Source organism: Gigantopelta aegis, chromosome 7 (genome assembly GCF_016097555.1).
Source record: "Gigantopelta aegis isolate Gae_Host chromosome 7, Gae_host_genome, whole genome shotgun sequence".
Lineage (NCBI taxonomy): Eukaryota > Metazoa > Mollusca > Gastropoda > Neomphalida > Peltospiridae > Gigantopelta > Gigantopelta aegis.
In genome coordinates this window covers 33,110,551-33,136,014 of record NC_054705.1, presented here as the reverse complement: position 1 = coordinate 33,136,014, position 25,464 = coordinate 33,110,551, and the positions used below count along the sequence as shown (strand labels likewise).

At 40.4% G+C, this 25,464-nt stretch overlaps 1 protein-coding gene across 3 annotated transcripts in view; it reads right to left on the bottom strand.

Annotated features, from left to right (window-relative positions):
- Positions 1-1,006: 1,006 nt before the first annotated feature.
- LOC121376985 (calmodulin-A-like) overlaps positions 1,007-25,464 on the bottom strand; it is a 113,010-nt gene continuing 88,552 nt past the window's right edge. Inside the window, exons 3-6 of one of the 3 annotated variants that reach the window (XM_041504802.1) lie at positions 13,334-13,361; positions 11,466-11,609; positions 8,588-8,842; positions 1,007-2,439 (exon numbers count right to left, since the gene is read on the bottom strand). In XM_041504802.1, coding sequence (XP_041360736.1) covers positions 2,387-2,439; positions 8,588-8,842; positions 11,466-11,609; positions 13,334-13,361 — 480 coding nt within the window. In that variant the 3' untranslated portion in view covers positions 1,007-2,386. Of the gene's footprint in view, positions 2,440-8,587; positions 8,843-11,465; positions 11,610-13,333; positions 13,365-25,464 lie in introns of all 3 variants that reach the window. The other 2 variants (XM_041504804.1, XM_041504803.1) reach the window with 2 other exon arrangements.

The window sequence follows — 25,464 nt, the reverse complement described above, 5'->3', positions numbered from 1 at the left end:
TAACAATCAAACGACTTGTGTGGCAACATGCATGCACATTAGCTATCAAATACTATGAAATCATTTAGATCAATAATATCAAAGACATATTATACAATGTATATAAGTTTAGTAATCAAATAATTTATATATAGATTGTCTGGTTATATAGTTAGTGACGTAGGATTCCGGCTTTATCTCGCGATGGCAAATATTAAGGCTAAGTCACACCATACGAGTGCATCGTACGATAATATCAACGAGGGAAGCCGACTGTGACAAGACTTGTAAACATTACAATTTAATCAGGTCAGATCAGGTCATAGCGCTTACCATGCACATTCAGAGTAAGCTGTTGTAGCGTACGCCTGTCATGGGTGCAGGTGTCGACTTTCGCCGGGTCCTTCGTCCAGGACAGGAACACTTTTCATCCGAATCATTGGATGCTATATATGCAATCGTATCGTGTGGCGTCGGCTTTAGGAAACGTGCATAATAACTAACTAATCTACGTAGTAAAAAAAAAGTATGTGAAGCAAAGGAAAGAAGAAATGTTTTATTTAACGACGCACTCAACACCTTTTTAAAATTTACAGTTATGTAGCGTCGGACATATGCACCCAAACTGTTTATGCTGCAATGCACAAGCTCATGTAGCAAACAGAAACTGTACGTGTAAACGTACGTGCACGTCTAGCAATTAAATAGTTTGTCAAAACGTACATGTACTTCTAGAGGATATGTTCATCAGCAAGCAAATCTATCAGGCACGGCGGAAGCAAGTAGAGATTGGGGGTGGGGTGTGTGTGACTGAGATAGAATTTCCAAGGGGAGTTCGGGGGGAGGTATGCTCCCCCTTATAATTTTGGAGAAAAAAAGATGTCCAGGGCCCCGTTCCAAAAAGCGATCTTAGCCCTAAGATCACCTTAAGTGCATAGCTATCTTATGTACTTAAGGTGATCGTAACACTAAAATAGCTTCGTGGAACGGAGCCCTGAAATGCAATTTCCTGCATTCTAAAAATAAAATTCATCTCTGCCTTAAGATTTACTACCAATAATATACTATCAATAATATTTCTGATTCAGCCCTCCCCCTCCCCCCCCCCCCCCCTCCCCACCACCACCTGCTCCGCCGTGACTGTCTATAATTAAAAAGTACAGGTATGATTAGCAAGCAAATACGTTTATACTACATGTATGTTTAGCAAGGAAATAATTGATAGATTGTAATATATGTTTGAGGCTCATAATATCATATAGATTGGGTGCGGCTCGTGCGTGCGGCCCGGCCCGACTGTTGCGTCTGATATGTCTGCGACTTGCGTTTTGGGTATATACAGCATATACGATTAGTTCACTGCGGCTGGCCAAACGCGTTTTGCAGACACACGCATCGCCGGCATCTAGTCTAGACGCTATCATTGATGTCTAATGTATTTCGATTTTCTTTTAGCTGGACCGCTCGCACGTGCCGCATCCAGTCTATACGATATGAGCCAATTTATCAATTGTTTACTTGCTAAACATACATGTAGAATAAACATATTTGCTTGCTAAACAGTTTATCCAGTTTAGCAAAAAAAACATAATACTTAATTTATGTACTAAAATACATAGGGACAAATTTACGAAGCTGTGTGCGATTTTGGTTTTAAAAATTTAAGTGTCATAAGTACTTCCTGTTTGCAACTCTGGATATCCAGCCACCAACTCAGCGAGCTCTACCACGTGCCTTCAGTAGAACAGACAATACACTAAATGTTTTGCATAAGACCATGAATGTTGACTTTGTCATTTCGAAGAATCAACGTAATTTGTACAAATGAGTTTAAGAGCCACGCGGGCTTGTATGCTAACCAAGATAGAGAGTCCTATATGGTTTTTGCGAGCCTCGAAGCATGTTTTGCTTAAACACAGGTGTTTTAGCATTGTAAATACACGTAGTTAGACGTCTGTATATCATAACTGGCTCTGTAAATTCGGCCCATAGAGTTTTAGTTTGTCTTATAATCATTACAGCAATACACATATAGCAAGTGAATAATTTATGTAGTAATGTGCATGCACTTCTACCAACCACATAATTTATGCAGTAAAATGCATGCACATTTAGCAACCAGATAATCGATAAATTAAAACGTACGCACACGTACATTTGGCAATGACTTGAGCCAATCCCCTTAAAATAAAAGTTACGAAAAAAAGAAAAAAAATGTTGAGCAAGATTATAAATGATGTTAAAATGTGTACTTGCACCACAGACGTATATACAACATCAGCAGACATATTGCACATATATTTTCACTTCCGGTAGATATTGACGTTTGCACAGTTTCGAAATTGCAGGAAGAATATACTGAAGGCACGGCGGAAGTTGTATTTGCACATGCGCACTTGCTGCACTGCTAAGCGGAAGACTTGTCGTGCTTTGGTCCTGATATCCACATTCGTATAAATTCTGAAAAGGAAAGGAATATTTGTATATAAAAATTTATTTATATGACAGGGCGGGGCGGGACGTAAATATTTCTTGCTCCATCCAGTGCACCACGACTGGTACATCAAAGGCCGTGGTGTGTGCTACCCTGTCTGTGGGATGGTGCATATAAAAGATCCCTTGCTGCTAATCGAAAAGAGTAGCCCATGAAGTGGCGACAGCGGGTTTCCTCTCTCAATATATGTGTGGTCCTTAACCATATGTCTGACGCCATATAACCGTAAATAAAATGTGTGGAGTGCATCGTTAAATAAAACATTTCCTTCCTTCATTCCTTCTTTATATGTCAGGTCAGGTCAGGTCAGGTCATAGGGTTTAACGTGCACATTCAGAGAAAGTTGTTGTAGTGCACGCCTGTCATGGGCGCAGGTGTCGACCTATGCCGGCTCCTCCGTCCAGGATAACGCTGGGCGACAGTGAAATTTGACAATCGGTATTAGTATTTTGGGGGTTATTTATCTCGGTATCGGTATGGTATTCGGTACTGATACAATACCGATACCGATACTGATATCGAGCGGTATTTTCGGCTTTAAATACATGCTTGACTTAAAGGGACATTCCTGAGTTTGCTGCATTGTAAGATGTTTCCGACTAGTAAAATATTTCTACGATTAAACTTACATATTAAAGATATTTTCTTGTTCAGAATATCAGTGTCTGTATATTCAATGTGTTTCTGGTCGTCTTAATATTTGTAAGAAGCCCAAACTGGATTTTGTCTTAAATAATTTAGTACGTACAATTTTTTTTTATTAGGAAATAAAATGAAATTTAACCTAGTACAAATATTAGAACGATCAGAAACACGTTTATTTTACAGCCACTAATATTTTATGCACAAAAATATATTTGATATGTAATTACAGTCGTTAAAAAGTCTCTGTTAGTCGATAACATATAATGGGGGCGGGTGCATTGTTATCATTAGTCAATGCACCCTATATACTGTTGTGGTTGTTTGTAAACCCAGGGAAACATGTCACGAGACCATATTATAGCTCATTTTAAAAGAAAAATGATATAAAAATAATATACAAATAAGTTTATAACAATAAAATACGCGTAGTTAACTTAAAATGAAGAAATTACGCCAATCAGTATCAAAGTACGATTTATGCATATTTATTCGTGAGCGTTCGGAAAAAAAGGGAAGTGACGTCAGAGCCGCTGTACTCTTCCATTGTTGTTAACTGTTTATATATGGAGTAAGTGCCTTACGATCTTTTCCAGTCCAGCAGTGCCGTACTGGTTGCACTATACCAATTAATTTCCGGCTAACTTTTGATAGAGAAGTTAACACCACAAGTCCTGTGATTGGTTATAAATGTGAGTGTGTTGGTTGTTAAAAAAATTAGTTTCATCTGGGCTAAAAATGTATGCAATTTTATTTGATGTAGTACCATCGTGTCAAGTAGCCTTGTGCTTGGAACATGTATGGGGTACCTGTAAACAAAAGTACTCAAATTTTGTGCGAAACTAGGGGTGTTGTACAAACATCTGGTTATACCGAAAATGAGCCATGAAAGGTACCATTTTCTGCAGTTAATACTTTGAGGTAGGGGTTGTAGTACTGATATTTATGGGTCAAAGTTTGGTTGATATATTGCATATAGTGTTTTTAAGCACAAACGTTAACATGGTCGCCTATGGGATTTGAATTGGTATAGTCCAACCTACTGCGCGGCCTTTGGGTGTGAAAATAAACAGTTTAAACGATCGGGATTATCTTTTTACGGTTTTCCAAAGGATTGTATCCGAAGAAAGACGTGTGTATTTTATCGCAAAACAAAAGGTTGGACACCAACACCGCATAGTACTTTGTTATCAGCCTATTTTAGTATTTACAGGCCGGATCCCGAACGTTACCCAGAGACAAAAACAGTACTCGGTTGCGAATGCCAAGGTGTACATTGTACACATTTGGCACAAAGATACACCTCAGCATGATGTATTTATATATGTTACAACAAAAATGTAGATTTTTTTTTTTTTTAAAGGGACACCCTAGTTACGGCTATTTGTTAACCATTACGGCGTTGTTTTTCGCTATTAAACCCCATTTTTCACAAATAAAATTGCACTTTACTTACATTTTATTATTTAGAATACACATTTCCATTCACCTGAAATGCTTTTTGGTAATCCTGATGTTTGTAAAACCACGAAATGCATTTTTTTACAAGACGTGTTGTCGAGAAAAAACCGTTAAGCAAGCGATGTCCAATCTATTTTTAGAGGGGATATTTCCATTTCAATGTCACAGACGTTGGTATATCACGTGACCGTCATCATTTTGGTTCGGTTTATTTTCTCGTGCACGGTTCGCGCAATCAACATCCGATTTGTTGTTGTTCATTTGTGAGATTTTTCTTCACAGTTCGTGAACATTTTCAGTAACAATAAAGTTCAGATAAGTAAGTGTCTCAATACAAAACGTTACAAACCCTTAAAACCAATACTTTTGCTAAGTCTTACGATATCTGGAGAGGGGATACAACCAGGACAGAACAGTTGGAACATGTCCAGGAGAGTTGAAACGAACGCACCCCAAGTCTGTGAAATTTGTCGTGACGTAGGCATTGTTGTGCTTCGAGCGACATCTACCGGTGACATCAGAATACTAACTTTCAAAATTATTTCAAGCAATTGGGACATGGAGATTCCCATGGTATTTATCGATATAAAACCTGCTTTTTCACTCCATTTGATAAAAACGTGATCTAAGTGTGTTACAGGTTTGTAGATTAACCAAATTATAATTTATTTTCGCTGGATGGAACTAGGATGTGCGGCTTTAAAGAAGAGATTTTTCATGTTAGGCCTACATAACAAAATCTGTATTCACCGTCCGAAGAAGGAAACGTCAACAATTAATTAAATATGGCATATACAAACATAGGATTTGGCATGAGGATACATCTCAGTACGATGTATTTAAATACGGGCTGACTTGAGAATCGGAGTGTTGTTTTAGTTAATTGGTCCTTTCTTTCCGTGGCCTGCACATGTGATTCCTGAATGGCAGCTGTATGTTGCAGGGTATCGACCAGGTAAGTGATTACCACTGTCTAGACATACGTACAAAATACTTGCCAGTTTCTTAAGATCACAGGGTATTGTGGCGTAACCTGTCGCGACTATAGTACAATGTTAATGGACATTATCAGCCGCTCTGCTTCATTACTGTAAATAATGCTGTAAAACCCTTGATTAAGTAGACTTTCCCATCTAAAATGACAAAACTGACCAATTACGTAGTACCAAAGAAAAGAAAATTATCACATGAGTATTGTGAGTGGTCGTTTTTACTCTAACGCACCCTACCAATAGGCCTAATAATATGCTGCTTTTTATATGAGAGAAAAATACTATAACCCCATTTCGTTCTATTGATGCAAATTGAAATATATTTAGTTAAAAAGTTGATTATACTCTCAAGTCATTTATGTTGTTTTACAAGTCAGTTTAATGAAAGTGAAGCGCCTGAAATGCGATATTTTCAAAAATAAAATAAAAAAATGTTTGTCCTACATTTATATTTTTTTTACATATTTAAATACATCTTATCGAGGTGTATCTTTATGCTAAATATGAACAGTATACACCTCGGCATTGGCATCCGAGTTTTGGTTTTGTCTCCGGGTTACTTTTGGGCTCCGGGCTGTAAATTGGTCGACCGGTCTGGTCTGGCACCATCGGTTTCTCCACCCTCCGCCTCGCTATCCGTTTTTAATTCAGTATCACTGTTGTAAGTAAATGCATGGGCGTATGGGGACTCTTTGATTTAGGGGGGCTGGAGGGGTTGATTTGCCCGAAATTTTCCCCAGATAAAAACTGCCCGAATTTCCCCCACTGTTTTGCCCGAATTTGGGGGGGGGGGGGGGCAATTACCCCCCCCCCCCCGGGTCGTACGCCCATGAGTAAATGTGTGTCTTTCTTCATTTACTAACAGCTCAAATTGATACGGCAAAACGTTTTGCGAACGAACACTCATTGTTTTGGTAAGCTGTGCAAGTCTTAGATTCTTTATGAGTGGTACGGATTGATGCTTTTAAGTGTAAGGCTCCAGCTCTCAGCCGAAGATGTCCTTTGCCGCTAAGCAGCTCCAAGTCGCGCCCTGCTCTGTCGATCTCCCCCCACTGTTGGGGTTGACGATCCAGAGTTTGGGCACGCTGACAGAGCATAAACTGTCACAGAAGAGCGGGAGGGCTTACGTTACACTAGTGTACGTAAGCCACCAACCCAAACCAGCGACCAGGAAGAGAAGACGCCAGCGACGGAAGAAGGTGACGCGCACGGAAGAAACGGTACAGATAGCACTATACCAATTAATTTCCGGCTGGGTCGAAGTTCGAGGTGCACCGGAACTTTTGATAGAGAACTTAACACCACAAGTCCTGTGATTGGTTATAAATGTGAGTGTGTTGGTTGTAAAAAAATTAGTTTCATCTGGGCTAAAAATGTATACAATGTTAATTCATCTAGTACCACTGTGTCAAGTAGCCTTGTGCTTGGAACATGTATGGGGTACATGTAAAAAAAAGTTCTAAAATTTTGTGCGAAACTAGGGGTGTTGTAAAAACATCTGGTTATACCGAAAATGAGCCATGAAAGGTACCATTTTCTGCAGTTAATACTTTGAGGTAGGGGTTGTAGTACTGATATTTATGGGTCATAGTTTGGTTGATATATTGCATATAGTGTTTTTAAACACAAACGTTAACATGGTCGCCTATGGGATTTGAATTGGTATAGTCCAACCTATAGTGGGGACCGAAGCCGGTGACTACTCCGCCGGTAAAGGTTCCCTACGCCGCCGTTGACACCGAAGACGCCGTCGCCGCCGCACCGCAGATCGACGAGACCACATCGGATCGAAGTGGACCCGCCGGCCAGCCCTGACGTCTGTACCTCCCCGGTTCGACACCCCCACCCGCCGGCCCTTTTAAGGGCCAATATTATGGCGCCGCTGGAAGGGATCGAACCGGTGGTCGCACCTAACCGACCCAGTGCAGAGGGATACCGCCCAGCTGGAAAGCTGGGATCGGCCACATCCGCTGTTAGACGCTGGGTCAACCAGATAGGGACGAAGCCCCTGGTCGTGTACGCCCCAACACTGGAGCAGCTGCCTACAATACCGACCAGAGGAATATTCCCGCACCGGTACGACAGACAACGGGGCAGCTTCCACATCAACAGCCTGGAATCCCGCACCGGTGCACTGAGTACCATGCTGACGGTGGAGCACGACGGCGTATACCAGCAGGCATACGTGGGGGAAGGCTCCACACACCGTCAGACCCACGACATGCTGCGCAGGGTGTTCGCGCAGCACTACGGGGACATCGTCAGCAGGTACCAGAGGGAGATGCATCACCTCCTCAACTTCGACAGTGACGCCTGAACACCGCACCAACCCTTAAGGCTAACCTGGTTCGTATAGGTCTGTACGTTTAGGCTTAAATTTTAAAAATCCGACACCCTTTAAATTTTTGGCTGAACCGTCTAAATTTGCGTTCAATCACCAGCAATATTTCGGACATAACGCAGCAAATTACTTCAAAACTTTTTAGCTTAATTCTCCTTCTGAGAAATTTCAAAATTATTACCGCCGCCTCTTCCGCCTCTGCCGGTTTTCGGTGCTCCTTGTGCCAAGTCGTAAGTGAGAAGACAACCATCCCCTCCCCCTCCCTGTCTTGGACGGAAGAGCTTGCTTCGCTCTTGTATACTAGTATAAACAGATTTTATGGCTATACCACCACGTTGGGGGTTTTTTTCAGTCTTGAGACGAATTTTATATAAAATGTTATATTGAAATTAGTTTCCGGCATACTTCGTAATTCACCTGAATCATTTCGTATACCCTCGGCATAATCCCGAATGTTTTCAAATTATTTTCAAATCACTGACATGATTTTTTTTAAGTAAGGTTTTGATTGGCTGAATGAAAGGTCAACTGGACATGACCTCCAACAGGATGCTGTCAGATCCACATGTAATAATGGAGCTAATTTTAATTAGATTGGACAAAACCTCCACGAGACAGCCCCCCCCCCCCCCCCACACACACACACCTTTCCTTCCTACTGGATTTACCGTTACTTACCTTCATAATTAATATTGCCATCCGCATCGACTTCGACCCCTTTCATCATGTCCTCCAGTTCGTGGTCCGACAGGGGTTCGCCCAAATCCTTCATGGCGCTCTGTAACTGCCGCGAGTCTATGAATCCGCTACCGTGTTTGTCAAACACACGAAACGCCGTCCTCACGGCCATTTCCTGGTTGGCCGGGTCCTCGGCTTTCTTCAGCTCTTCTTGCATAAAGTTATAGAATTCCTTGTACTCGATTTTCCCGCTGCCTAGAACAGGAAAGGAAAGGAAGATCAGAATTTTTTTTAAAGCATAGCTATTTGGTGTGTACATTTTTAAAGCACAGCTATTTGGTGTGTAAATGTTTTTATTATTATTCAATTTTTCATTCGGAGCTTCAAACACATATTATTACAGTACATAATGACATGTTACATTTTCTGTTAAAACACAGTTATTAATTAATACAAGAAGATATGACATTGTATTACATGTGAAGTCCTCTGCTAAGATATTGCCACTTTGTTCTTATTTTACTAGCTTTTTCCGGGGGGGGGGGGGGGGGGGGGGTAAAGATAAAGAGAATACAATTCAATTTGCTTATAACGACGTATGTTAGCTAAACATGAAATATAATTTGGCTGAGGGTTTTTTCATTCTACAAATAATATGTTTGTAAATTGATTATATTGACACTTGAGAGAGAGAGAGAGAGAGAGAGAGCGAGCGCGACATAAGCAAGGTCAAGGCCGGGGCCTTGAATCAATGCTGTACATGGTATTATTGTATATACAGAAACGATACATAATTAAAGCTATACACTCGTATATAAAGCACTTATTAAACAATATGTGTATACATATGCATGTGCGTGTGCGTGTGTGTGTGAGAGAGGGGGGGGGGGGAGGAGACAGACAGACAGACAGACAGACACGGACGTGCGGAGTAACAGGGATGAAGCCGAAGATAGACGAAAGGGAACACAAACGGCGCGAGCCGTATGCACACATACATAGTATTCAATATTAAGATGAAACAGATAGGCTTAACATGGTACTGTAAAACGGGATATTAGCGACGCAAAAGCCTTACATAACTGAAGAGGAAATATTCTGGAGACTAGGAAGAAGAGTACTAGAAATAGAAACAATGAGGAAGAGGAAGAAGAAGAAAAAAAAACAAAAAAAAAAAACCTTTCTTGAAAGATCAATAAGATCAATGCGATCTTAAAAAGAAAAGGAATTATAGAAAGTCGAGATACGTTTTCCGAACTGGCGATATTTTGCATAAAAGTATGTTTATTAGCTTATTCGTATATTTTGTTATTAATAAGTTTATACATAAATTTATACAATTTGTTTGAGGAACTGCTGTCAAGGTTCCCACTGATCATCAAAGTTTTTATACAGGCAATTTTTATAAAATATATATTTTTCAATCTGTATTTTATCAATAATGAATCTTAGCATTGCGTTTTTATTTAATCTGATCTTTTGTAATTTTGTTCTATATATATAATACTTAATATTAATAATGAACCAATTAATAAAACAATGCTTTTTTGTTATGATACCAAATAAAACCATGTTTTTATCCAACTGAAATTTTTCACTTTTTTTTAATGCCCATTCTTCTACTGCTTTCCATAGGACAGTAACTTTAGAGCACTCATAAAATAAGTGTTCCAGTATTTCTGGCATAAGATGGCAAAAATCGCAAATATTAGAATCAACATATTTTATTTTATTTAGAAATATATTTGTAGCTGTTAACCTGTGTACAATTTTATACTGAAACCATAATAAAGATGGGTCTTTAATAGTTTTGAATGGTAGAGCATAACACTTTCCCCATACTTGTGAAGTGAAGTCAAACCCCAATACTGAATATCTTTCTTGGAACGTAGGGACTATTGTAGTGCGATTTAATATTGGGTATATTTGCTTACTTAGGTTTGTATCTTTTAAAAATAGTTTTAGTTTAAACGGAAGAATCGGGTTGCACTGGCTATTACGGGAAATAGCCCGATGGGCCACTGACGGGGATCGATCGTAGACCGACCGCACATCAGGCGAACGCTTGAATACCACTGGGTCACGTCTCGCATCTGTGCCTTTATCCGACGTCATATAACCGTAAATAAAATGTGTTGAGTGCGTCGTTAAATAAAACATTTTCTATGCCTTTACATGAAGGTGGATAACTAAACGTTTTCGAAGTCGACTTCTGTTGTATTTTTGCAAGATACTTGTCGAGGAAGATCACTCCCTAAAATTAGTAGTCACATGACCCTCTCGATATTGGGAGGGGCGGGACGTAGCCCAGTGGTACAGCTCTCGCTCGATGCGCGGTCGGTCTGGGATCGACCCTCGTCGGTGAGACCATTGAGCTATTTCTCGTTCCAGCCAGTGCACCACGACTGGTATATCAAAGGCCGTGGTCTGTCCTACCCTGTCTGTGGGATGGTGCATATAAAAGATCCCTTGCTGCTAATCGAAAAGAGTAGCCCATGAAGTGGCGACAGCGGGTTTCCTCTCTCATTATCTCATTATGTTTGACGCCATATAACCGTAAATAAAATGTGTTGAGTGTGCGTTAAATAAAATACTTCTTTCATTCTTTCTCTCGATATTGATCTTTCTTCACAGAATATATTATGACATAGAAACCCTATTGAACTGCACGGAGTAATTAATGTTTGGTGTGCAACCTTGCAACCTTTTGAATACTCGTATCACAGGACACCACACATAAACAGTGACTCATCATTCACAAAGATATTATGCTTCATTTTTTTTAAAATTAAATATAATATGAAGTCAGGTTTCTCAAATCCCAACCACCCCATTCCACCCGTCCTGGCGACCCTATTATGGTAAAGTGTTATCTTACCATCAGTGTCAAGGGTCATGGCGATTTCCTGTATATCGTGTTCGGAAACCGGAAGTCCCATGCAGTTAAGAGCCTTTCCAATTTCATTGCTTGATATCGTATTGTCGTGGTTTTTATCGAAAATTCTAAACAGCTCTCGAATTTCTGAAGAAAAAAAAAATAATAAATAATAATAACAATCTGTGTTCAGACGATCAATGGAACAATGGGACAATGTTTGAATGTGTTTTCAGGAAAAAACAATCGGTTGTTAGGAAACGAAAGGAATATTTTGTTAAACGATACCTCACATAATTTATGAACTAAGGCTATTTGATGTCTAACATAGTTATTTTGACACTCGGTAGACACAGAGAGAGAGAGAGAGAGAGAGAGAGAGAGAGAGAGAGAGAGAGAGAGAGAGAGAGAGAGAGAGAGAGAAGAGAGAGAGAGAGAGAGAGAGAGAGAGAGAGAGAGAGACCGACAGACAGAGAGAGAATGGGGGGAGAGGGAGAGAGAGGGGGGGAGAGGGAGGGAGAGGAGAGAGAGAGAGAGAAGAGAGGAGGGAGGGAGAGGGACAGATTACATAGAGACCAAGTGCCCCCCCCCCCCCCCCCCCATAAAATTGATTCCTCCCTAAGTGACACTAGCTGGCAACGGAGCCACTTTTTTAGGCTAAGTACCAATACCGCTTTGAACCCAGATAGCTCAAATTTGTGCCCAGGACAGAGTGCTTGAACTTTAATTGAACATACACCACGGAATAATTTTGAGCGATCTCAGACAGACAGACATAACAGGGCCGTAGCTAGGATTAATATATATATATATATATATATATATATATATATATATATATATATATATATATATATACATATATTTGTATTAGAGTTTGGATATATAGTCGTATATATATATATATATATATCTAAGACACATATCTATAAAAAAAAAAAAAAAAAATTTTTTTTTTTAATTTTTTTTTCCTAAGGAGAAGATCTTTTATATGGACAGGAAAGCAGATGAACAATCTTCGGGGAGTCGTAAACGACACTAGGGGATTCCGGGGATGCAAGATATTGTGATATCTAGAAAGTGTTGTTTTCTTTACCGACACCAATAGAGCACATGTGAGTAATTAATCCCTTGCCTGCCGGCGTATTGGATGTCAGACATATGGTGAATTTTGACTCGTAGTCATCAAGAGATTAAAAATCACGCTACAGTTGTCCTAATGTCAATTGTGGTACAAGGGATCGAAATTTATATGCACTTTCCCACAGACAAGCGAAAGACACTAAAACACGGGCCTTAGAGGTTCATTACCCTTTTGTGATTTCAGGCGTGGCGGCCTCGGTGGCGTCGTGGCAGGCCATCGGTCTACAGGCTGGTAGGTACTGGGTTCGGATCCCAGTCGAGGCATGGGATTTTTAATCCAGATACCGACTATAAACCCTGAGTGAGTGCTCCGCAAGGCTCAATGGGTAGGTGTAAACCACTTGCACCGACCAGTGATCCATAACTGATTCAACAAAGGCCATGGTTTGTGCTATCCTGCCTGTGGGAAGCACAAAAAAGAGATCCCTTACTGCCAATCGGAAGAGTAGCCCATGTAATGGCGACAGCGGGTTTCCTCTCAAAATCTGTGTGGTCCTTAACCATATGTCTGACGCCATATAACCGTAAATAAAATGTGTTGAGTGCGTCGTTAAATAAAACATTTTCTCTCTCTTCCATTTCAGGGCGGTTACATACTTAAATCGTCAATATCAACATCCAAGAAAAACATTTGGGTGGGTGGACTGGGTAACCGCCCCCCCCCCCCCCCCCCCCCCCCCCCCCCGCTAGCTGCGGCCCTGCACAAGGACATATAACAATGCACGTACCTGCATCCATCCTGTTTTCCTTCCTTTTCTGCTGAAACAAAAAACACCCGTTAGTAAAAGAATAAGTAATGAGGCAAAAAAAAGTGTTTTGTTTTGTTTAAGGACACCACTAGAGCATACTGATTTATTATTCACCGGCTGTTGGATGTCAAAACGTGATTGGTTCTGACGTTTTTCGATGCGATGTGTTTGGGTGTGATATGATTGGATGCATTTGTGTTTAGTTGTGATGTAATTGACTGTGATGTGCTTGGGTGTGATGTGATTGGATGTGATGTAATTGCACCCAGCCACTGGATGTTCTATGATTGGACAGACAGCCAGACAGACAGCCAGACAGAGACAAATTCTTTATTTACGTCTCACCTTGTGTACAGATTAAAACAAACCCACAAGTTCAACAGTAATAATACATTTATACAGCATTAAAAGTACACAAGCCACTCCTATGGAGTTATGAGAGACAATCTAATTAAAATTAGCTCCACTATTACATGTGGATCTAACAGCAGCCTGTTGGCGTCCATGTCCAATTGACCTTTTATTCGACAAATCAAAACTTTAGTTGCAAAGTCATACCAGTGATTTGAAAAGAATTTGAAAACATTCGGGATTATGCAGAAAGTATACGAAACGATTCGGGTGAATTACGAAGTATGCCGGAAACAAATTGCAATATAAAATTTTATATAAAATTCGTTTCAAGATGAAACAAAAAACCGTGATGGTATAGCCATAAAGTCTGTTTATACTAGTATAAAATGCAGAGTTTATTACTGCACTTTTTCCCCTGTTTTTTCTATGTTGAAATAGACCAACAAGTAAATAGTCTCGCCCGATATTTTTAGAATTTGTATGCTCCCGAATAACGCTATAAAAGGCGAAGTGTAATTGGTCGATATTAAAATTGTTATTTGTAGATGAAATGTCACCTGGACATGGGAGTCCACGCAATGTTGTTAGATCTACTGGTAGACCCAGTAGAGCTAATTTTAATCAAATTGTTATGAGAGACTTTAAAACTATTAAAAGACTATCAAAGAATATTTAAAAAGTATTGTATTTACAAGAAGTAAAACTAAAAACCCTAAAATAAGTATATGTCTATACGTATATAAAACATATATTTGATGACGTAATAAAATAAAGATGGCAACTTTTGGCTGTAATTTTAACAATATGCGGATGATATTTTTGTCTTATCTAAAAGCTTATCAAAGTTTTCTACATGTACAACAGCTACTGTCTTTGTAAAACGATCTACTCTAACGTCATCATAAAGAGGATGTGATGTGATGTGATGCGTTTTGATGTGATGTATTTGATGTGATGTATTTGTTTGTGATGTGGATGGATGTGCTGTGATTGGATGTGCTGTGATTCGATGTGCTGTGATTCGATGTGCTGTGATTCGATGTGATGTAACTGGATGTAATGTGTTTGCATACGATTTGAGTGGACGTTCAGCCATTGGACATGACTATATATATATATATATAATATATATATATATATATATATATATATATATATACATACAAACCTGTCTTAAGCGGTCACACAAGGGAGTAGATAAAAGTGACCGCTTAAGACAGGTGGCCGCTGATTACAGGTTGCGACATATAGTCTTTATGTTGTTGTTTCTTGTTTTAGCATCTTTACTGCAAATTAATGGATGTGTGCTTCACAGTTTACTATAAATAAAATCTGGAAAAACTGCAGCTGGAATGTATTAAAAATTAACCGTTCTCAACAAGTTAGTTTTCTCTTTCCATTTAATTATTTAATTTCTACTTCATGCGGTGTATTGTCATAGTAAGTGAATCTACAGATGTCAAGCGTAGCCTGCCCAGAGGCAATTACATGTAGATCCTTTCCATAGTCATACTTCCTTAATATTAACACAGTAGATATGTCGGTACTGAATGGGTACTAGTATTCCTGAAGGTGTGAAAATCTGTTATTTGCTGCCTCTTATCACTGTTTTTAAATATCCCTTTTATATAATAGTAAACATTTACTGTAGCCGCTTAATACAGGTATTTTAGCGATTTGGGTGGCCGCTGACCGCGTTAGACAGATGACCGCTTATTACAGGTGCATTTACGTTATACATCGTTTGGGAGGGGAAAAAGTGGCCGCTTAAGGCAGGTGACCGCTAGAACAGGTTTGACTATATATATGATATTCCTTGAGACAAATCAGTTATAGCCAATTAATAGATTTCTAAGCCAACAGCCTTGTGGAATATAAAAAGGATTTTTTGTTTTTGTTTAACGACACGACTAGAGCACATTGATTTATTGGATGTCAAACATTTGGTAATTTTGACATATAGTCTTAGAGAGGAAACCCGCTGCAATATTCTATTAATAACAAGGGATCTTTTATATGCACCATCCCACAGACAGGATAGCACATACCACGACCTTTGATATACCAGGCTGGAACGAAAAATAGCCCAATGGGGCCACCGACGGGGATCGATCCTAGACCGACCGCGCATCAAGCGAGCGCTTTACCACTGGACTACGTCCCGACCCGGCATATAAAAAAGACAAAACAAAAAACAATAGCCGTTAAGATCGAGTAGCAAAGCACAAGATCTGTGTCGATGACGAATCGCTTGGAGTGTATCGATATATCAATGTTTTCAAACAACACGGTTATTACAATACAATCGCAATTAAAGTGCCACCAACTGAGTGGGCTTGTCATCCAATTAGTTCTTGGCAAGTCCGTGATTTCTCCCTTTTTCGGACATGTCATTCATTAAACGCAATTTTTTCCTTCGCTTTGTTTTCAGTTTTAGAAGTAGGCGATATCCAACAGAATTATATAAAGATATAATAATAGATATCGTTTTATTCTTCATATATCTCCCTCCCTCCCTCCCTCTCCCCCTCCCCTTCTCTCTCTGTGTGCCTCTCTCTCTCTCTTTCTCTTTCTGTGTGCCTCTCTCTCTCTCTCCCCCCTCCCCTCCCTCTCCTCCTCTCCCTCCTCTCTCTCTCTCTCTCTCCCCCCTTTCTTCTTCTTCCTTTTTTTTCTCTTAGATAATAGCTCTGTGCACTATTTCGTTTATAATAAATACAAGCTCTGTATTAATATATGTATTACCTCTATATATACACTGAATGGCTTTTAAACATTGATTTTTACGTACAAATATTCTCGTTTCATACCATAAGGTGACTTTTAATACCCGATGTTAAAAATAGTTTTAATTACTTACTGTGATTAGGATAGCTACACAAAACAACTTTATATCTTCTAAAAAACGTATCGTGGCTGAACAATCTTATTTCCACGCTGAAATTAATTTACCAAAGTTAAAGTTTGTTTTGTATAACGACGTCACTAGAGCATATTGATTTATTAATCATCGGCTATTGAATGTCAAACATTTGGTAATTTTTAAATACATAGTCTTAGAGAGGAAACCCGCTATATTTTTTCCATTAGTAGCACGGGATCTTTTATATGCATGATCTGCCGAAACGAGAAATAACCCAATGGGCCCACCGATGGGGATCGATCCCAAACCGACCGCGCATCAAGCGAGCGCTTTACCCCTGGGCTACTTCCAGCCCCTTATGTATTTACCAAGTCTTTAAGGCAAAGAATATTGAACATTGAACATAATCACCATCATGTCCATTATATATATATATATCTCTTCAAAAGAAGAAACGCAAAACCACATTGTCGTAACATTTGGAGAATTGATTTAATTATTGAATGGTGAGTCCGATAATTACCAAATGTTGCAGGATTGTTCACAATTCACTCTAGTCCATTGTGAGTAAGTGATAGGACACACCACCAAGGTCAAGGTCATCTGGAGTCAATACCGGGTGTGGCCTCCGCGTGTGTTGACAACTGCCTGGCACCGCCTGCCCATTGAGGCAACCAGAGTACGGATGACGTCCCGAGGGATGGTGGCCCACTCGGCCTGCAAGGCTGCTGCCAGCTCGGGCAGGGTCTGGGGCTGTGGTTGTCGCTGTCGGAGGCGTCGGTCCAACTCGTCCCATAGATGCTCAATTGGGTTCAAATCCGGTGATATCGATGGCCAAGGAAGGACATTAATGTTTGTTGTTCTGTAGGAAAGCCGTTGTGAGACGTGCTGTGTGAGGCCTGGCGTTGTCATGTTGGAACACTGCGTTGGCGTTGGCCATACTGGAAAACGATGTGTGGCCGGAGGATCTGGTCAATGTAGCCCTGTGCATTCAGGTTGCCCTGCACGTGGACCAGGTCAGTTCTGCCAGTGTGTGAGATGGCTGCCCACACCCATGACACTACCCCCGCCGAATCTGTCCACTTCCTGCACGCAGTTTGCCGCATAAAACGTTCACCACGACGCCCTATACACGCGACATCTTCCATCATGACGTCGGAGCAGAAATCGGGACTCGTCACTGAACCACACCTGTCTCCATCGCAGTTGAGGCCATTGTCGATGAATCTGGCACCACTGCAGTCGGAGTCGACGGTGTTGTGGTGTTAAGATGACACCTCGAACTGGTCTTCTGGCACGAATTCCTACCTCACGTAGGCGGTTCCGTACGGTCTGGTCGGATATCCTGCGCAAACCTGGTATTGCTGCGGCTGTGGAGATGGCAGTAGTCAATCGTTCCCGAAGGTGGCGTACCCGGATGTAGCGGTCCTGCCCGGGGGTAGTGACCCGTGGTCGACCGGATCTAGGGAGGTCACGTGTTGATCCATGTTGCTGGTAACGGTCCCACAGTCTGGAGATGGTGCTTGGGGACACATGGAATGCCCAGACAACGCACGTGCAGTGGTGACATGGTTTGCACGTGGCTGCGTTTTTGCGAATATTCACATTTTGGAACTTTATTGTACAGTAGCTGCGTTTTATCGAATGTAACCGTGAGAATGTGTTTGGGACATGCAATGACCTTATATTCACAAAGCATGAACCGGTAGGAAACATAAAATCGGAGTTATAACCCATTTGTACCCTTTTGCGTTTCTTTTTTTGAAGAGTATATATATATATATATATATATATATATATATATATATATATAATATATATATATATATATATATATATATATATATACATTATATATACATATATGTACATAATATAATATATAGATATATATATATATATATAACACATTTAGTGAAATATCTTAAAATATCAGTGAAATAAAAGTGTCATCAGTCACTCAGTGACGATAATTTCACTATTTCACTCTAAAATGTGTTATTCCCTCACTGTATAAAGTGTTATCTTCACTGTAAGAAAACCAGAACTATTTTGCTGCTGGCATTTTAAAAACATAAAGGAAAATTGCCAAAATTATATAATATATAGACTCGTGAGATATGATTGCAAACTTCACGAGATGAGATATAAATCATTGAGAAAAAACATGAAATCTCCTCTCTATATATAAATATATATAGTCCATTATTTTTTGAAGGTAATTATTTTCTTGCAATGAAACGAAAGTACTAATTAGTCACTGACCGAGAGGACGCTATTTTTAGTATGCTTTTAGATTTCGTGTCATCGCATGTATTAGTAACAGATGAATTTAACCGTTTTCTGTCCACTTTGTGGAATATATCTGTACTTTATATATATTTGTACTTTAGGACGACACGAAACACATTGATACATTGATACTCGACGCAAGAACATGTATTTAATATGTAATTTCAAATGTTAAAAAAACGTTTCTAGTAATCCTAAAAATGTTACAAGAGCAGGAAGACTGAGGACATTGTTTTAAAATGTCTGTGCTAATCATGATAAAATAAAAAGAAAATATTACCTCAGATGCATAACCCATGCAAGACCTTTTTGTCACTAAGACGTTTGCATGCAAGAAAGACATTTTTATTAATTATTGCTACAGATTTCGTGTCAGGAACTGTCGTAAATATCTGCGGATTTGTATTATGCGTGCGTAATCAATTGTCGTCTGTCGCTTGAGTTCGTGTTTAGCGTTTCCTGGATGTCACATGCAAACAACAGTTTTTCTTCTGAAAAACACTAAGTTTAATGCTTATGTATGTTTGTGCGTTTTATAATAAAATTAGAGAGAGAGAGAGAGAGAGAGAGAGAGAGAGAGAGAGAGAGAGAGAGAGAGAGAGAGAGAGAGAGAGAGAGAGAGAGAGAGAGAGAGAGAGAGAGAGATCCCCATAGGGCCCATTCGACTATTTTTCGTTTCAGCCAGTGCACGACTGGTATATCAAAAGCCGTGGTATGTGCTATTCTATCTGTGGGATTGTACATGTAACAAATCTCTTACTACTAATGAAAAAATATAGCGGGTTTCCTCTCTAAGACTATATATTTCAAAATTACAAAGTGTTTGACATTCAATAGCAGATGACTAATAAATCAATGTGCTCTAGTTGTGTCGTTAAACAAAAACCCTTTAACTTTGGTAAATAAAAAAGGTTTCAGTGTTTTAAAATTCATCTTTTAGTTTGACTTCAAATTAATTCTGCGTGGAAATAAGATTATTCAGCCACGATACTTTTTCTCTAGAAGATATAGTTGTTTTGTATAGCTATCCTAATCACAGGAAGTAATTAAAACTATTTTTAACATCGAGTATTAACAGCCACCTTATGGTATGAATAGAAGAATATTTGTACGTAAAAATCAATGTTTAAAAGCCATTCAAAGTATATAGAGGTCATACATATATTAATGAAGAGCTTATGTTTATTAAAACGAAATGGTGCACGGAACTATTATCTAAATAAAAACCAGAAGAAGAAGAGAGTGAAGGAGAGAAAAACAGAAGAGAGAAGGAGAGAGAAAAAGAAAGAATGAGATAGTGAGAAAGAGATTAAAAGAGAGAGAAAAGAAATTGAGGAAGAGAAGAAAGATTGAGAGAGAGAGAGAGAGAGAGAGAGAGAGAGAGAGAGAGAGAGAGAGAGAGAGAGAGAGATAAGAGAGAAAGGTTAAATATAATGATTACATCCTACCTTTATCCTACAATTCCTGGAATAGTGAAAATATGTCCAACTTCAACAAATAAACGTTTAACCTTCGGAATATAAGCACGTTAATGTCTGCTAAACAAACAAATGGAAATCAAAGTGATTACGTAGTCTACATTCATATCAAGGCAGCTATATAACGCCGGGTCTATATTGCATTATTTACGGTATTCACTGTGCCAAAAGAGAAAGACAAAACCAAAAATCCATTTGCTTGTCATACAAATATGAATGGTTGATTTCCTTTGTTTCAAGTGAACCGGGAGTGTATTTTGAGATAATAAAGTAAAACGGTTCAGTGATTTCCAACACGGTTCTGAAAACACACAGATGAGTTCACAAGACGAAAAATATTTTATCAATAGCTGTAATAATAAAGAACTATACCTACACGTATCTAACAACAGCAGCCCGTGGGTTTACACGTGCTGGTAACCATAGAAACGTATAATCAAAACTGCCATGACGGCCGACTAACCAGTCCGCGAACAAACGAACAAAACGAAAACATGATACACGACACTACAATACCTCTACAGATAACAAAAAACAACGTTAAACACTTAAGTAGATGCACTAAAGTGAGATACCCTAGTTTTAAACGCTACAAAGTATTTTTTTTTTTTTTGGTATTAAAGTCGTGTTTTTTTTGTTTTTTTAAATTAAGTTAGAAGTAGGCCCTACTTACATTTTATTCTTTTTTTTCGTACACCTGAAGTTTCCACGAAGCGATTTTAAGATTTAAATAGCTACCTTAGAAGGTGATCCTTAGTGCTAAGATCGCTTCGTGGAACGGGGTCCCTTCCAGGTTTTGTAATACAGCTCCAGGGCCCCGTTCCACGAAGCGATCTTAGCCCTAAGATCACCTTAAGTGCATATACCTTATGCACTAATTTAAGATCGCTTCACGGGTCCCTGGTCATCCATGGTTTTGTTACAGCTCCAGGGCCCCGTTCCACGAAGCGATCTTAGCCCTAAGATCACCTTAAGTGCATAGCTACCTTATGCACTAAGGTGATCTTAGTGCTAAGATCGCTTTCGTGGAACGGGGCCCTGGTTCCAGGTTTTGGGTAATACAGCTCCGCCCCGTTCCACGAAGCGATCTTAGCCCTAAGATCACCTTAAGTGCCATAGCTACCTTATGCACTGTGATCTTAGTGCTAAGATCGCTTCTTCGTGAACGGGGGCCCTGGTCTCCAGGTTTTGTAATACAGCTCCCCCGTTCCACGAAGCGATCTTAGCCCTAAGATCACCTTAAGTGCATAGCTACCTTATGCACTAAGGTGATCTTAGTGCTAAGATCGCTTCGTGGAACGGGTCCCTGGTCATCCAGGTTTTGTAATACAGCTCCAGGGCCCCCGTTCCACGAAGCGAATCTTAGCCCTAAGATCACCTTAAGTGCATAGCACCTTATGCACTAAGGTGATCTTAGTGCTAAGATCGCTTCGTGGAACGGGCCCTGGTCATCCAGGTTTTGTAATACAAGCTCCAGGGCCCCGTTCCACGAAGCGATCTTAGCCCTAAGATCACCTTAAGTGCATAGCTACCTTATGCACTAAGGTGATCTTAGTGCTAAGATCGCTTCGTGGAACGGGACCCAGGTCAGGTCATAGGACAAGCTGTTGTAGCGCACGCCTGTCATGGGCTCAGGTTTCTACTTATGCCGGCTCCTCCGTCCAGGACAAAAAAAGGGTTGGGGTGGGCGGGAAAGGGGACCGCCCGCATTGTCAGGTGCAAGGCAGCACCAGCAGCCCGACCTGAGTGGGTAGCCGGCGGGTGTGTGGGGGGGGGGGGGGGGGGGGGGGGGGGGGGGGGGGGGGGGGGGGGGGGGGGGGGGGGAGGATGGGGTAGTTTTGGTGCTATGAAGTTTTGAATGTCGCGTAGGATTATATCACAAGGAAAATGTTGTGCGGTTTCTATGAAGGAATTGGTCGCATTTTAGAGCGGTTCGCCAAAATATAAAGGGGAGTAATTTTAGATAAATATTACGAAGCATATTACGACGAAAATTACATAATACACACATGCCACGGTCTCGGGGCGGGATTTAGCTCAGTCGGTTGAGCGCTCACTTGAGATGCTTGCGTCGCAGGATCCAACCACCTCGATGGATCCATTAAACCGATTGGGGTTTTCCTCGTTCCAACCAGTGCACCACAAGTGGTCAAAGGCCGTGTTATGTGCTTTCCTGTCTGTGGGGAAAGTGCATATAAAAGATCCCTTTCTGCATTACGTGTCAGAATCTCTATCTCTCTCTATCTCTCTCTCTCTATCCTCTCTCTCTCTACTCTCTCTCTCTCTCCTCTCTCTCTCTCTCTCTCTCTCTCTCTCTCTGTGTGTCCTGTGTCTCTGTGTGTCTCTCCATGTGGGTGTGTGGTCTCCTCTCTCTCGTCTCTCTCGTGTCTGTCTCTCTCTCTCTCTCTCCTCTCTCATCTCTCTCTCCCTCTTCCTCTCTTCTCTCTCTCTCTCTCTCTCCATCAGCCTCCCTCTCTCTCTCTCCTCTCCTCTCTCTCTCTCTCTACCCTCCCTCTCTGACCCTCGTCTCTCTCTCCTCTCTCTCCTCTCTCATCTCTCCCTCTCTCTCTCTCTCTCTCTCTCTCTCCTCTCCTCCTCTCTCTCTCTCATCTCTCTCTCTCTCTCTCTCTCTCTATTTATATATATATATATATATATATATATATATATATCCCTCCATCCCTTCTCAACTATCAAAATACTCATATGTCAGACACCAAAATAGCCGTTGTTTAACATCTGTCATATTTATGCCGTCGTTAAACTATCATTCCTGTCCTGTCCCTTCAACTTCCAGGTCACACGTTTTCCGATTACTACACATTCGTTATTTCAGTATGCGAGACAGAGTCTCTCTTTCTGTGTTGACAGATAGGGGAAATATTATCATGCAAATTGGTGCTTTGGATCCATAATGGTCAGCATCTCGACTATCAGTATACGAATCTTAAACGTAGCGTCCCATAAGATAAGCAGATAACGCGATATCGCCGAGGATACGCCGTGGCCAAGCACACCCCGGAGACTGAACTCGGGCCGAATTATGAAGCACTCTGATTTACAACTGATGGGGCAGGCCTGTTTTAGTGACATGGTGGGTCGGCCCGTGCATAACGTGTTAAAGTGGCAGCATCGCCGTCTTTGTAAATATCTTCTTCTATTTCTCGCTCAGAACCCAGCGGTAAAACGCTCGCTTAAAAAAAAAAACAAAAAACGCTCGCTTAATGCACAGTCGGTCTGGGATCGATCCCCATCGGTGGGCCCATTGAAATATTTCTTGTTTTCAGCCAGTGCACCACGACTGGTATATCAAAGGCCGTGGTATGTGCTATCCTGTATGCAGGATGGTGCATGTAAAAGATCCCTTGCTACTAATTGAAAAAAATTGTGGTTTTCCTCTCTAAGACTATATATCGTAATTGCCAAATGTTTGACATCCAATTGGCGATGATTAATAAATCAGTGTGCTCTAGTGGTGTCGTTAAGCAAAACAAAACTAACTTTTGTTAACTTCTTTTAATAAATCTGATGCGCGATTGGTTTGGGATCGATCTCCGTTGGTGGGTCCATTGGGTTATTCTCTTTCAGCCATTGCATCACGACTGGTATATATTCAAAGGCCGTGGTATGTGTTTTCCTGTCAAACTTTAACTTTTAATAATACAAAAAAAAACCCATCAACCGACAAACATAAATTTTAATAAATAGACTCGCGTCATTCTAGCCACGGTACCACGACTGATATATCAAAGGTCGTGGTATGTGCTATCGTGTCAAACTTTAACTTTTAATAATACAAAACCCCCACAAACCCACTCCACCCCCCGAAAAAAAAACAACAACTTATAATACATAAACTCGCGTCGTTCCAGCCAGTGCACCACGACTGGTATATCAAAGGTCGTGGTATGTGCTATCGTGTCAAACTTTTAACTTTTAATAATACAAAAATCAAAACAAAAACAACCCACAAATATAAAGTTTAATAAATAGACTCGCGTCGTTCTAGCCAGTGCACCACGACTGATATATCAAAGGTCGTGATATGTGCTATCGTGTCAAACTTCAACTTTTAATAATGCAAAAAAAATCCACCCCAACCCACCCACAAACATAACTCTCGTTTGCTTTCGCTATCGTTTAATACAAACTATAACTTTAAATAAATTAAAACCGGCCTCGGTGGCATCGTGGCAGGCCATCGGTCTACAGGCTGGTAGGTACTGGGTTCGGATCCCAGTCGAGGCATGGAATTTTTAATCCAGATACCGACTCCAAACCCTGAGAGTGCTCCGCAAGGCTCAATGGGTAGGTGTAAACCACTTGCACCGACCAGTGATCCATAACTGGTTCAACAAAGGCCATGGTTTGTGCTATCCTGCCTGTGGGAAGCGCAAATAAAAGATCCCTTGCTGCTAATCGGAAGAGTAGCCCATGTAATGGCGACAGCGGGTTTCCTCTCAAAATCTGTGTGATGCTTAACCATATGTCTGACGCCATATAACCGTAAATAAAATATGTTGAGTGCGTCGTTAAATAAAAAAAAATCTTTCTTTCTTTCTTTCTTTAATAAATTAAAATTTAGAACAGCGATTGTCAGTCCCTAGGTTTAATTTGGCGCGAGACTAACGGGCGGGACGTAGCCCAGTGGTAAAGCGTTCGCTTGATGCGCGGTCTGTCTAGGATCGATCCCCGTCGGTGGACCCATTGGGCTATTTCTCGTTCCAGCCAGTGCTTCACAAGTGGTGTAACAAAGACCGTGGTATGTACTATCCTGTCTGTAGGATGATGCATATAAAAGATCCCTTGCTGCTAATCGAAAAATGTATCCCATGAAGTGGCAACAGCGGGTTTCCTCTCTCAATATCTGTGTGGTCCTTAACCATATGTTTGAAGCCATATAACCGTAAATAAAATGTGTTGAGTGCGTCGTTAAATAAAACATTTCCTTCCTTGTCGCGAGACTAAACGAACGCAGATGGTGTCGTTTGCAGTTTAACCAGTCTAGCGTGGTCATGCCAGAAAAAACTTAATTATTACTTTCATTTTAATTTAGTAATTATTAATTAATTACTACCACGCCGTTTTAATTAATGAAAATATTCATCTATTTTCCTTATATTTTA